The 13008-nt window shown below is 36.6% G+C and overlaps 1 protein-coding gene across 2 annotated transcripts in view; it reads left to right on the forward strand.

Annotated features, from left to right (window-relative positions):
* HPRT1 (hypoxanthine phosphoribosyltransferase 1) overlaps nt 1–13008 on the forward strand; it is a 47906-nt gene that overhangs the window by 15563 nt on the left and 19335 nt on the right. For both annotated transcript variants that reach the window (XM_037046052.1, XM_037046053.1), the window contains exons 4-5: nt 9195–9260; nt 12721–12738. In XM_037046052.1, the coding sequence (XP_036901947.1) occupies nt 9195–9260; nt 12721–12738 (84 nt within the window). The remainder of the gene's footprint in view (nt 1–9194; nt 9261–12720; nt 12739–13008) is intronic.

Consider the following 13008-nt stretch of genomic DNA (forward strand, 5'->3'; position numbering starts at 1 on the left):
ATAACCACTCAAGTATTATAGACATTTTCCCTATCCCATTAAAACCAATTATGCTTATATAACCTGGCATTAGTTCATATTTATAAGCTCCTTTTAACTTGTCAGTCTTCTTTGAATTAAAGACTTACTTAAATACAAAATGTGGATTTAAATAAAAAATAGCATATTTATTTATTTTAGAGGGGAAGGAGAGAGAGAGGGAGAGAGATAGCAATGTGTGCCTGCCTCTCCCATGCCCCGTGCTGGGGACCTGGCCAGCAACCCAGGCCTGTGCCCTCACTAGGAATTGAACTGATGATCCTGTGCTTTATAGGCCAGCACTCAATCCACTGAGCCACACCAGCCAGGGCAAAAATTGGATTTTTACTCAACATAAGTTACTTATTTTGCTGGTTTAAACTAAGGTTTAATTTTAGACAGTATAGCTGCCCAGTTTTTAATATATTGTTCCTTAGAGTCAAAACATGTACTTAAAGTCCATGGTATGACTTTTCTTTGAGCTTCTTAAGCACCTCACCCACACACACGTAAAAATCAAATCTTGTTACTTTATGACCCATACTTGGTTCCTCTGGGACATTGGGCAGAATGTTCTTTCTTTGAAAAGAAAACTCATAAAAACAAGTTTTTTAAAAGTATTTTATAGCTGTAAGAGCAATTTGAAGGAAAGGAACACTTGGACATTTGAATTCCATTTTCTACTTGTTTCTTCTATTATTAGTTTTAGATCTTAGAGGATTATTAAACTGAACTTGTCAACTGATAAAAAACGTGAAATCTTAAACATAAGCAAAGTAGATTTTTAGCTAAATTTTCACATAGATGAATATAATATCTTCTGTTTTATGTGAAATTCTGTGTGGATTTGCTGCTAAGCAACAGAAATTAAGAAAACCATCCATGTGCTTTAATGTTTCAGTTTGCTGTGGAAGATATTCACATGTACATATAAAAATCTAAGCAACTTAATTTGATAAAGTTGTAAAATGGAAATTTTAAATTGTTTGCAGTATCAGTAACATTAATGTTAGTATAGGTTTACATGCTGATCTTCACCAGTTTGAAATAGTGAATTTAACATTGACAAGTCTGTACTAATTCTAAAGAAGTGTTCCATGACCTGTTAAATATTACTGCATTATTTAAAGAGCCCTAGCAATGTCAACACACCCCATTGTGTTTTTCTTCAAAATAAAAATTGCATTTTTTCTTTTTTTTATTTAACTTTTGTTCAAGTACAGTTTTCTTTCTTGTATTCCCAGCCCTGCCCCCCCCAGTGCTCCCCACCTCCCTCCCATCTCCTCCCCCCACCTTAGTTATTGTCCATGTGTCCTTCATACTTACTCATGTGAGTCCATCCCCTTTCCCCCTGTATTTTTCTGATTAAAAACACATTTATTATAAAAACATACAACCACCAAAATTATAAAGGAGGTAAGTCACTCTAAATTTCACCAGCTCTTTTATTTCTAATATTTTAATGATTTTTTTCTTTGAATACACACACATGTGTATTATAGTTTCCCTGCTGTATATCAAAGAAGCTAGGTAGGATTTTATTTGCTTAGTGCCTAGATGGGAAGTTGGGGATTCCAAATACGATTTTCATTAACGTTAAGATACCACTGATTTTAAGGCTGAGTGCTTTTTTACTGCTAAGAAAAAACACACTGTCAGTTATAGTGGTAAGTTGTGATCAGTCGCAGTATGTTGATTTCAGAGGTATTAAAATGTGAATGTGCATCTTAGAACAATGCATTGTTAGTACTGTATAGTCAGTGCCCTTTTCTATCTCTAAAGCTCTGTGATCTTCAGAAAAATTAAGCAATTGATAAGTATGGAAATGTATTTTCTTTATTGTCAGTTCAATTTTTTAGTAATGTTTTTACTAAAATAGTTTAGTAAGAAATGATGACACTTCGGGAGGAAAAGTTGTCATACAAGAAAATTTTTTTGTGGGAATATTTTTGTGTGGGCCTTATGAAAAGGGAAAATCAGCCTGTTACACTTTTTTGTTACACTGTTTAAAAATTTCTGTGTACATTTGAGAACAGTGATGTAAAGAGGAATTAATACCTTGCCCAAGACCATACAGATCCTTGATTTGAACCCAAGAAGAACTCAAAGTTTTATTTCGGAAAACTTTTAACTGAATTGGATCCTCTAATATGGGCTTCCTGTTATTTTCATTCTGTACTAGTCAGAAGTCTTACATGCAACCAAAATTCATTTCACCAAAAGCCTGGCTGGTGTAGCTCAGTGGATTGAGCGCGGGCCTGCGAACCAGAGGATCGTGGTTCGATTCCCAGTCAGGGCACATGCCTGGGTTGCAGGCGGGTTCCCTGCAGGCCAACTCCCAGCAGGGGACGCACAAAAGGCAACCATACATTGATGTTTCTCTCCCTCTCTCCCTCCCCTCTAAAGATAAATAAATAAATAAAATCTTTTAAAAAAATTCATTTCACCAGTTATGGAGTTTTCCCCTCAGTTGCAGTCAAGGTATATAAAGCTGTAACTTTCAGTCTTGATCTTAGAAGTTGCTTGATTAATAGGTTAATTGGGCTGTTTAATATATCGAAGATGCAAATTACTTTATTGTAATTTGTAAGAAGGTGGTTCTTTGAGTAAGCTTGTTAAAGAAAATGTAGAAAATATTGCAGCAGTTTCTTTTTAAAAAGGTTTTATTTATTTATTTTTAGAGGGGGGAGGGAGGGGGAGAGAGGAGGAAAGAGAGGGAGAGAAATACCGATGTGAGAGAGAGACATCCATCGGTTCCATCGGTTGCTTCTCAAGTGGCCCAACTGGGGACCAAACATTGTGTCCTGACCAGGAATCAAACAAATGACGTTTTGCTTTGTGGGATGACACCCAACCAACTGAGCCACATCAGTCGGGACTATTGCAGTAGTTTCTTAATGTGTCTCTTAGAAGAGATCAGTATTTTCATTCTGATCTTTTCCTCTGTATTTAGTAAATTGCTTTTGAGGTGTGCTTTCTTCAGAACAGTTGAAATTACATATGTGTATCTTTTAAAATTTCACACTGGATAATGTAAATTTTCTATAAATTCATGTCTGTCGATATGTATATAAAGCCTGTGAAGTGATGTATACCTTTGTCCTACTTTTTATTCAGTTTAAATTGGCAGGAATAGGGATAGACACTCTCCGTGGTATAAGGAAACTTTAACAGAGCTAGGGTCAGAGTGCACTTTCTAGCCCTTCCTGGGTGTTTTCATTTTGACGTGGTCCTTGTTGGACAAGTGAGGGTTTATGGAAGCACTCCAATTCTTAGAACATAAAGAGCAGAGTTAAAATTTGGGCCCATGAAACTCCAGCTGTTGTGATAAATTAAGGAAGTAGATTGATCCACTTAGAAAACATGTATTGATCATGTGTTATATACAAAGTACTATCTTAGGCCCTGAAAAGTGGTTCTATTGAAAATATTCATTATATTGGGTACTAGTCCAAAATCAGGCATGGAATGAAAAGCATAAAGATAGGATGCAATAATTTCTGAAAGTTTGAAAACAGTATACTTGAAATGCTAGGTGTTAAATATTAATACTAACTCTTCAAGTTTTCAGGTGTTCTGTTATTATAAGTGGTATCTTTGATTTGATTAGAGAGTAGTGCTGGCAAATAGAACTTTCTATAATGATACAGATATTCTATATGTGCTGTCTAATACAGAGCCACTAGCCACATGTGGCTGTTGAGCACTTGAAATATGTCTTGTACAACAAAGGGACTGAATTTTTAATTTTATTTAACTTTAAGTAATCGTTGCATGTGCTTAGTGGCTACTGTATTGAGTAGTGCAGGATTGGATGATCTATAAGGGCCCAGCTACATCAGCATATTTTTAAACTTGTAATAGCTTTTTTAAAGGAATCTGTTCTTTTAAAAGACCTCATAAAATACAGTAAATAAACTAACTTTTTAAAAACTTAATTCTTGTTCAAGTACAGTTTTCTGTCTTATATTCCCAGCCCTGCTCCCCTCAGTGCTTCCCACCTCCCTCCCATTTCCGCCCCCCACCTTAGATATTGTCCATGTGTCCTTTATACTTGTTCATGTGAGTCCATCCCCCTTTCCCCTGTGATTCTCTCCCCTCTCCCCTCTGGACCCTGTCAGCCTGTTCCGTATTTGAGTGTCATTGGTCATATTTTGCTTGCTTGTTTGTTTTGTTGTTTAGATTCCTATTAACGGTGATATCATATGGTATTTGTCTTTCACCACCTGGCTTATTTCACTCAGCATAATGCTTTCCTGTTTCATCCATGATGTTGCAAAGGGTAGGAGCTCCTTCTTCCTTTCTGCAGCATAGAATTCCATTGTGTAAATGTACCATAGCTTTTTCATCCAGTCATTTACCGATGGGCATCTAGGTTGCTTCCAACTCTTGGCTATTGTAAATTGTGCTGCTATGAACATTGGGGTGCATAGGTTCTTTTGGATTGGTGCTTCAGGGTTCTTAGGATATACTCCTAACAGTGGAATTGTTGGGTCAAAAGGCACGTTCATTTTTAGTTTTCTTAGAAAATTCCATACTGTTTCCCATAGTGGTTGTATCAGTCTGCAATCCCACCAACAGTGAACTAGGGTCTCCTTTTCCCCACAACCTCTCCAGCACTTGTTTGTTTCTTTGTTTATGATAGCCATTCTGACTGGTGTAAAGTGGTATCTCATTGTGGTTTTAATTTGCATCTCTCTGATAGCTAGGGATATCGAGCATCTTTTCAACGTGTCTCTGGGTCCTCTGTATGTCCTCCTTGGTGAAGTGTCTGTTCAAGGCCTTTCCCCATTTTTTAATTGGGTTGCTTGTCTTTTTTGAGTGGAGTTGAGTGAGTTCTTTTTATATTTTGGAGATTAAACCTTTGTCTGAGGTATCATTGGCAAATATGTTTTCCCAAGCTGTTGCTTCTCTTTTTATCTTGATACTGTTTTCCTTAGCCATGCAGAAGCTTTTAAGTGATATCATATGGTATAAGTGATATCCTATGGTATAAGTTTGATGAGATCCCATTTGTTTATTCTTTCCTTTATGTCCCTTGTTCTAGGGGACATATCAGTAAAAAGATTGCTGCGTGGAATATCTGAGATTTTTCTGCCAATGCTCTCCTCTAGGGCTTTAATGGTTTCACAGCTGATATTTAAGTCTTTTATCCACTTTGAATTAATTTTGGTGTGTGGTGTAAGTTGGTGCTCAAGTTTCATTTTTTTGCATGTAGCTGTTCAGTTCTCCCAACATCATTTGTTGAAGAGGCTGTCTTTACTCCATTTTATGTGATTGCCCCCTTTGTCAAAGATTAATTGACTGTAGAGATTTGGGTTTATTTCTGGGCTCTCTGTTCTATTCCATTGGTCTATGTGCCTGTTTTTATGCCAGTACCAGGCTGTTTTGATGACAGTGGCCTTGTAATACAGTTTGATATCAGGTATTGTGATCCCTCCTACTTTGTTCTTCTTTCTCAAAATTGCAGCTGCTATTAGGGGTCTTTTATGGTTCCATATACATTTTGAAGTTAAACTAACTTTTTATCTTGACATATATCCTTCCAGATTTGCTTTATTCTGCATATTATTTTAGAAAATCAGATATCTGCCCTTTTTCATTTGAAGTGCAGTCTACCTCTAAAAGTATATGATTCTAATATTCTCACTTTTGTTGATGTTTAATAAGGGAGTAGGAAAAGAGTTAAAGGAGGGAGGATAGTTGAGATTATTATGTGAAGGGAAAATGTGATGGTGTGGTGGACTTGAAGCCTTGCTGGATGTTCAGGGAATGACTTTCCCCCCAGTGACTCCGTTGTAGGCTCCTGAAAAACTGATCGGAAGTTCACAGCAGAAAGCAAGCTCTGCAGAGTGCAAAGCCACTAAATGTTAAGGCCACACTTCTACCTTATTACTACTACCTAGCCTTGCTCTCTTGGGACCCCAGCCTTGGTGACTGGCCTCTCTGCATCTTCTGCTTATAGTCTCAACCTGTTTGTTCCAGTAATTCTTTTGCCAGCCTATTCATTATGTGTTTTTACACAGCTTTGCTCTTTTCCTATACCAAGCTGCAGTTCTTGTTGGTACTTAGAGGTTTTCAGAATGTCTAGACATAGACAAATAGAAAGAAGCATAGTTCCTTTCGATTTTCTTTCTCATTTTTTTTCACCTGGATTCCAGAAAACTAGAGAAAATAGGAACACAAGTGCTAAGGGTATGATTTTATAGACCCAAATTGCTTCTGTGGGAATGTTATGCAGTTGACAGATTGGGCTCTCTGGCTGGGAGGAAAAAGAAGGTGGGATGATAGAGAAGGAAGAGCAACTTGGGGCAGGGGAGGGTAGGAGAGGGGAATCTCTCCCCTCTACTGTGCCAGTCCCATTATCTCAAGATTAGGCACAACAGGACCACTCAATAATGTAATGAAGTAGGGGTACAGTGGGAAGCTTGTTCCAGACAGGAAGGGAAGAAGAGAGGGAAATTCTTCTGGTGGGGTAATTGATCCATGGATGCCATTTATATATAATCTGGGCACTTACTACCTGTATTCTAGCACATTGGGCTGCAACATTTTTCTTAAATGAGTCCTCTTTATTAGCCCGCATTTAAAAGATGGCATTGTTTCCATGAAAAAAGCCTCAGAAGAGAATTGGTTTAAGCTAAAAACCTTAGGGCCAGCAGGAATATGGAGATTTGCGAGGCTAGGGGATCAGCAGTGTCTTGAATGCTTCGAGTTCCTTTGTCTCTTACCCTATTGCCTTAGCCTTTGGATCACGGGGGGTTTTCTATGTCTCCGCACTTTTTAGTTCTCAGATCTTTACTCCTTTTCTCTGTGAAAGAGGGTCAAGTGAAGTTGGACTGTAATACCAAGTTTCTACAGAAGATGTCACTGTTTAACTTGATTTACAGTGTAAATCATTTAGTCAAGAGTCACTCTCATTGAAAGCTTCAGGTTTTGTACAATTTTTTTTTCTGTTTATCAATTCTCTGTATTTGAAAATATGGGCTCTAAGTTGGTTAGCATAAAGAATGTGCATGATTTCCTTTTTTAAAAAAGGTTTTATTTATGTATTTTTACAGAGAGGGAAGGGAGGGAGAAAGAGAGGGAGAGAAACATCAGTGTGTGGTTGCCTCTCACGTACCCCCTACTGGGGACCTGGCCTGCAACCCAGGCATGTGCGCTGACTGGGAATCAAACCGGCAACACTTTTATAGGCCCATGCTCAATGCACTGAGCTACACCAGCCAAGGCCTTAATTTCCTTAAAATTAGAAGTAATATGAGCTGTTTTTTATATCAGAAGTCATACTTACATCTTCTGTTTAGTTTGTAACACTTAACAGTATTGGCCCATTTGTGTTTTTCCAAAAAAAAAACAACACAACTCCATAAAATTTGAACATATATATAGAAGCATATGACAGAAATAGAAATAAGTAAAAGTAAAAAGTATCATTATCCTCATCCTTACTATTTAGATGTAATTGCTGTTACAGACTTTTTAAAAATGCTGAACAAAAGTGGTTTCATGGGCAACATATTGCTCTACTAGTAGATGTTTTTAATGATCATTGTTCCATGTCAGTTTGGATAGATTGTCAGATTCTTTGCAGTATGTGCATGGTATTTACTTTATGGGGACTTAATTTAAACAGTTATCTATTAAAAGACATGGTCGTCTCCAGTATTTCTTTTTTATAAACAATTGATACTGTGAACTTCCTTGTATATACATTTGCATACTCATGAGTGTTTTTGTAGCATCGATTCCTGAAAGTGGATTGCTGGGGCAAATGGCATGTGTGTTTACAATTTTAATAGGTATTACTATATTGTTTTCAAAAGAAGTTGCACCAATATAAATTGGTACTCCCAGCAACAAGAGTTCTTTTTTTCTCTCACTTTTGCCCACATGTATCATGAGGCTTAAGTTTTGCCAGTGTGAATGGGCGAACAGTAGAATCACATTGTGTTAGCATTTGTTTCTCAGATAGATCTAACTTTATATGTTATGGCCTTCTCTTCTGTGAGTTGCCTGTTTGTGTTTGTTCTCCATTTTCCTATTGGGTTGTTGTTGTTGGAACCCAGTGGGAATATTTGTTATAGATCTTTTCTTTCAGTTTGGGTTCATATCATGCCTAGGTTTTTACCTTTTCTAAGAATGTAAAAATACTCTATTGTCTTCCATTCTGCTTATGGCTTTATTTTTTACATTTAGATTTTAATCCATCTGGAATTTGTTTTTGTGTATGCTGTGAGGTAGGGATCATGCTTTACTTTTTTTCCAAAGTGGATAACTGGTGGACCAAGTATCATTTATTAAATAATTAATCTTCTATTTACTGACTTGAAATACCATCTTTATCATATACTAAATCCTCATATATTTCCTGTGTCTGTTTCTGGGCTCTATTTTGTTCCTTAATTTCTTTGTCTATTACTCTGCTGGTATAACACTGTTGTAATTGCTGTAGCTTTCATATGGTTTGTTCTCTGGTAGGGCAAGTCCAAGCTCTTTTGTTAACTTGTACTTTCACCCCAGTTTTCTGTCTTGAATCCAGTGCAGCCAAATTATGGTCACTATCATCACCCACTACAGTGGGTGTGGAGTATTCTCCTTCAAAACTCCTATCAGAGTTTTTACTGGATTCTGTGATACTGGAAAACTGGGAACCTAAGAGGTGTGCCTTAAAGGACTACTGACGAGACCTCATTTCCCAGACCCTGCTGAAGATGAACTGGACCTGGGCTAGACTTTTCAGGGAAATATCTTTGGGGTTGAGTGTGTTGTAGACCAGACCCTTCAACTTGTTTGACTCATGGGAATGGTCTTAGGGCTAGAACCAGACACCTGCCATGCTAATAACTTCCCTTGTGATTCAGAAATTACTGTGACTGAAAATGGGTGGGTGCTATAATACTGCCCACTTAAAAATGGGTGCACCCTAATTTTAGGACTCCTAAAGCATCAAGTCACTGATAGCTAATTAGGACTTTTTAATTTTTACTAATCTCTAGTTGAAAGTTACCTAGTCATTCATTTCTAGAAACATGATTCTTACAGTGTGTTCGTAATGCTATGACATTAGATAGCTAACTTCTTAAATTTTCTAGTTCCCATTTGATAATATGAAATGTGAATGTGTGTGTACACACAAGGATGTGCATATATATTTATATCTTTTTTTTTACTAGAATGACCAGTCCACAGGGGACATAAAAGTAATTGGTGGAGATGATCTCTCAACTTTAACTGGAAAGGTATGTATCTCGAAGGGGAAGAAAATAGCCCTTTCTACCAAGAGTCAATTAGTAACACTGTGTGGTCAATCAGTCACTAAGAGGCAGTTTGCACAGTTACTTATGCACATAAATCAGGGTTATTTAACCCTTGGAAGCAATCTAGGTTAGGTATCTTTCTTTAGGCCAGATAGCCACAAGGCAGCAGAATCCAACATTAAAGTTAAAAGTCCATGTTGCCAAGTACTGCTCTCTGCCTCTTTGGGGATCTAATTTCAGATCCTTTGAAAGGATGTGTATGGGGAGAAAGACAGTCTTCTTTTTAAAGATACACTCACACATATTTCTTAGAAAATAGAGAAACAGTATAATAAAGTGGCTGAAAGTGTGGGTTCTGCAGCTGGACAGCTTTGATTCAAAGCCTGGCTCATTACTTCCTAACATGTGACCATGGTCGGTTTATTTAACCTCTCTGTCTCCCATATGTAAGGTGGCAGTGATAATGGCATTCCCCTCATACAGTTAAGAAGATTAAGTGAAACAATGCGTGTAGAGTTCTTTTAAAAATATTTTATTTATTTATTTTTTAGAGAAAGGAGAAGGGAGGGAGAAAGAAAGGGAGAGAAACATCAAAGTGTGGTTGCCTCTGACGCCCCTCCTAGGGGGACCTGGCCCACAACCCAGGCATGTGCCCTAGATTGGGAATTGAACCGGTGACCCTGTGCTTTGCAGGCTGGCACTCAAATCTACTGAGCCACAGCAGCCAGGGCTGCACATAGAGTTCTTACAACAGTTTCTGATAGTTAGAACACCCAGTAAATTCAAACATATGATTATTTTAAGAGAACTCAAAAAGAGTTTAAAAAATATCAAAAGTCTTCCAATATAGACAATTGGCTGAACTAATAGAGATATTGAGATGTTTGAATATTTTTCTTCTGATACAATGAAATGTGGTTTTTTTTTTTTAGTAACCAATAATAAATGATAGAATGCTACATTTTTAAGTGGCCCACTATTTTTTTACTTACAGACTTTCCAGATATAAAGGCATAATTTTACATTTTCAGAAGAATTCTGTGAGATGGATACTATTCCCATTTTACAGATTAGTAAAGTAAGGCTCAGCCAGGTTGAAGGACTAATTCTAAGTCTTACTGCCAGTAAGTGGTAGAGCTTGTTTGTGAATCTTGGTCTGTCAGGCTCCAGACCTGGTTTTTTACATGTTAATATTTATAGCTTATTTGACTTAGTATCTGTAAGGAAACTTTAGCATACAGCACCTCTGTCAGCATCTGTGATCCCATATCAGAGTCATGCTAAACTGTGCTGTCCTCCTCAACATCTCTGGAAAATTTTTAAAGGAGGAATTATAATCTATGGATTCTTTTCCCTCCCTGTCCATCCTATACACCACTGCCAGGCCTGTCCTCCGTCCCTTTCAGCATGCTTTGCCCAGATTTTGAAGTCATTTGAAAACCTTACTCTTACAGTCAGTTTTTAGTGCTTGAGGGGGCCTAGACTTTACCTCCTGTGAAAAATCACAGGTCAAATAAAAATTTGACCTCGCCTTTCCCATCTAATGGCTCTGTTCTACTATGTAGCCCTGTGATCTTAAAAGATCTCTGTTTCTAAAATAACTTTCTTTTCATGTTAGTCATAGTAAAGCACAATTTATTGTGGAACAAAATCAAGACATAAATTGGATGAAGTTATTTCTTGCTGGTTAGATTATGGGTTATTTACAGTTTATATTAATCTTTTTGGGATACTGTATATGCAGATACATATGTATATAAATATCCCCTCCACTCTTTTTGAAGTTAATGGATAAGAATATGTGAAAATACCTCTTCAAATCTCTGTTTATTGCTTGGCTATTTTTGTGACTTTAGGCAAGTCATGGACCTCTGAGCTTCAATTTTTTCATTTATTAAGTAATGATGTAGCTATTTGACGTAAAATAAGCTCTCAACAATGGTAGCAATTCTCATTCTTTTATGTTTTAAAATAGTATTAATGTCTCTGGACTTTGATTTGTATAAACTGTCTCATACCACCAAAAGTCTATGATTATGACTTCCTGGTAATCAAGGTTATGCAGGTACTTAGTATTAGAGCCAAGACTAGAATCCAGTTTTTCTTTCTCCCAATTCAGTATTTTGAAACTATAACATCATCGCTGCAGCAATGAGCCACAGTACTGACAACAAAATGTTATCCTTCAGATGTGCTAGTTAGGGTAGAGAGTGTTGAGAAAGAACTACACAGTAAGTGGTGAAAAAATGATTGGAGTGTTAATTACTATATTCAGTTTTACTAAAGATCTAGATTGCAGTATCTTTTGAAAGACAAATTAGTTGTGATATGAAGAGGAGAGTGAATTGTATATGAACTGTGGTAGTAATATTATGTGTATTATAAAGTATAGGCAACATTATAGGTTATGCACATTGAGGTTTTTAGAAAGTTTTTTTTAAAAATATTTTATTTATTTATCTTTAGAGGGGAAGGGAAGGAGAGAGGAAGGAAACATCAATGTATGGTTGCTTCTGGTGCATCCCCTGCAGGGAACTGACCCCTGCCGGAAACTGGCCTGCAACCCAAGCATGTGCCCTGACTGGGAATCGAACCGCGATCATCTGGTTCGCAGGCCCGCGCTCAATCCACTGAGCTACACCAGCTAGGGCGGTTTTTAGAAAGTTTTAACTCCTTTTTTACAACTAAGTGGATCTTGTGTACCCTCCATTGGTAACCACTGACTTAGAAGAGTGTATAGAACATTAAAATTTTGATGTTATATGTATGTGACAGAGAAATGAGATCTAAAATAAACAATGTAGTATGAATCTTATGCTAGTGATTATAACCAGTATGTGAAATGCTGCTTTATTTCTATAACTAATATAAGAATAAGTAGGATTTTTCTCTACCCTGGAGGTAGTTCAATGGTATTTTCTCTAAGGGTTCTTCCAGCTATAAAATTCCAAGAGGTAGAAATTGGGGTGAGGGTTTATGGTGGGAGGAAGCAAAGATTGGTATCTTACTTTAGTTTAGTCTAAGGATATGAACACATGCAGAAAATACAGAATAATTTCAGTCTAATGAGTAAATGGGTTTTGAATTAAATTCCATATGGTAAGTTAAATGCATGATTTTGGAATTATTTTCTAAATTACAGTTATTGACTTTTAGAGTTGAAGACACATATTCATTCAAGTCCCTCATTTTACTCGTGGGAAACTGAGGCCCAGAGAAATTTTATGACTTGTCCAAGATTAGACCTCTGTTTAAGTAATACAAACTTTTAAAAATGAACATATGGGTCAAATTTTATTTTTAAAAATTCCATTGCAGTGAAAATTTTATATTAAAGAGTTCCAAATCCCAACAGATGGAATTTGTTATGTTATGATTTGAGTTATAATTAGAAACACTGTCTGATTCATTGTACTGATTTTCATTTCTCTTTTTCTTCTAGAATGTCTTGATTGTTGAAGTAAGTGCTCCATACTTTTGATATAGTGTTTGTGATTTTCTAACTTAGTATGCATAGTCATAGAGGTAAGCTAGGAAAATTTATTCAATTTTAATGGTGAGCTTGTGTTATAAGAGAGTGAGGTTGTCAAAAATACTTTAATTTATTTGTACTGGATAATGGAAAACATTTTGGAATATTTCTTACCCCTCTTTTTGGCTTGAAATTCTTTCCTTCTTTTAAAGTTAATGTTTATTATTCACATATATGTTTTTATTGCTTCAATTGCAT

The sequence above is a fragment of the Sturnira hondurensis genome, unplaced genomic scaffold (genome assembly GCF_014824575.4).
Source record: "Sturnira hondurensis isolate 20B ecotype Veracruz unplaced genomic scaffold, ASM1482457v3 Scaffold0004786, whole genome shotgun sequence".
Classification (NCBI taxonomy): Eukaryota; Metazoa; Chordata; class Mammalia; order Chiroptera; family Phyllostomidae; genus Sturnira; species Sturnira hondurensis.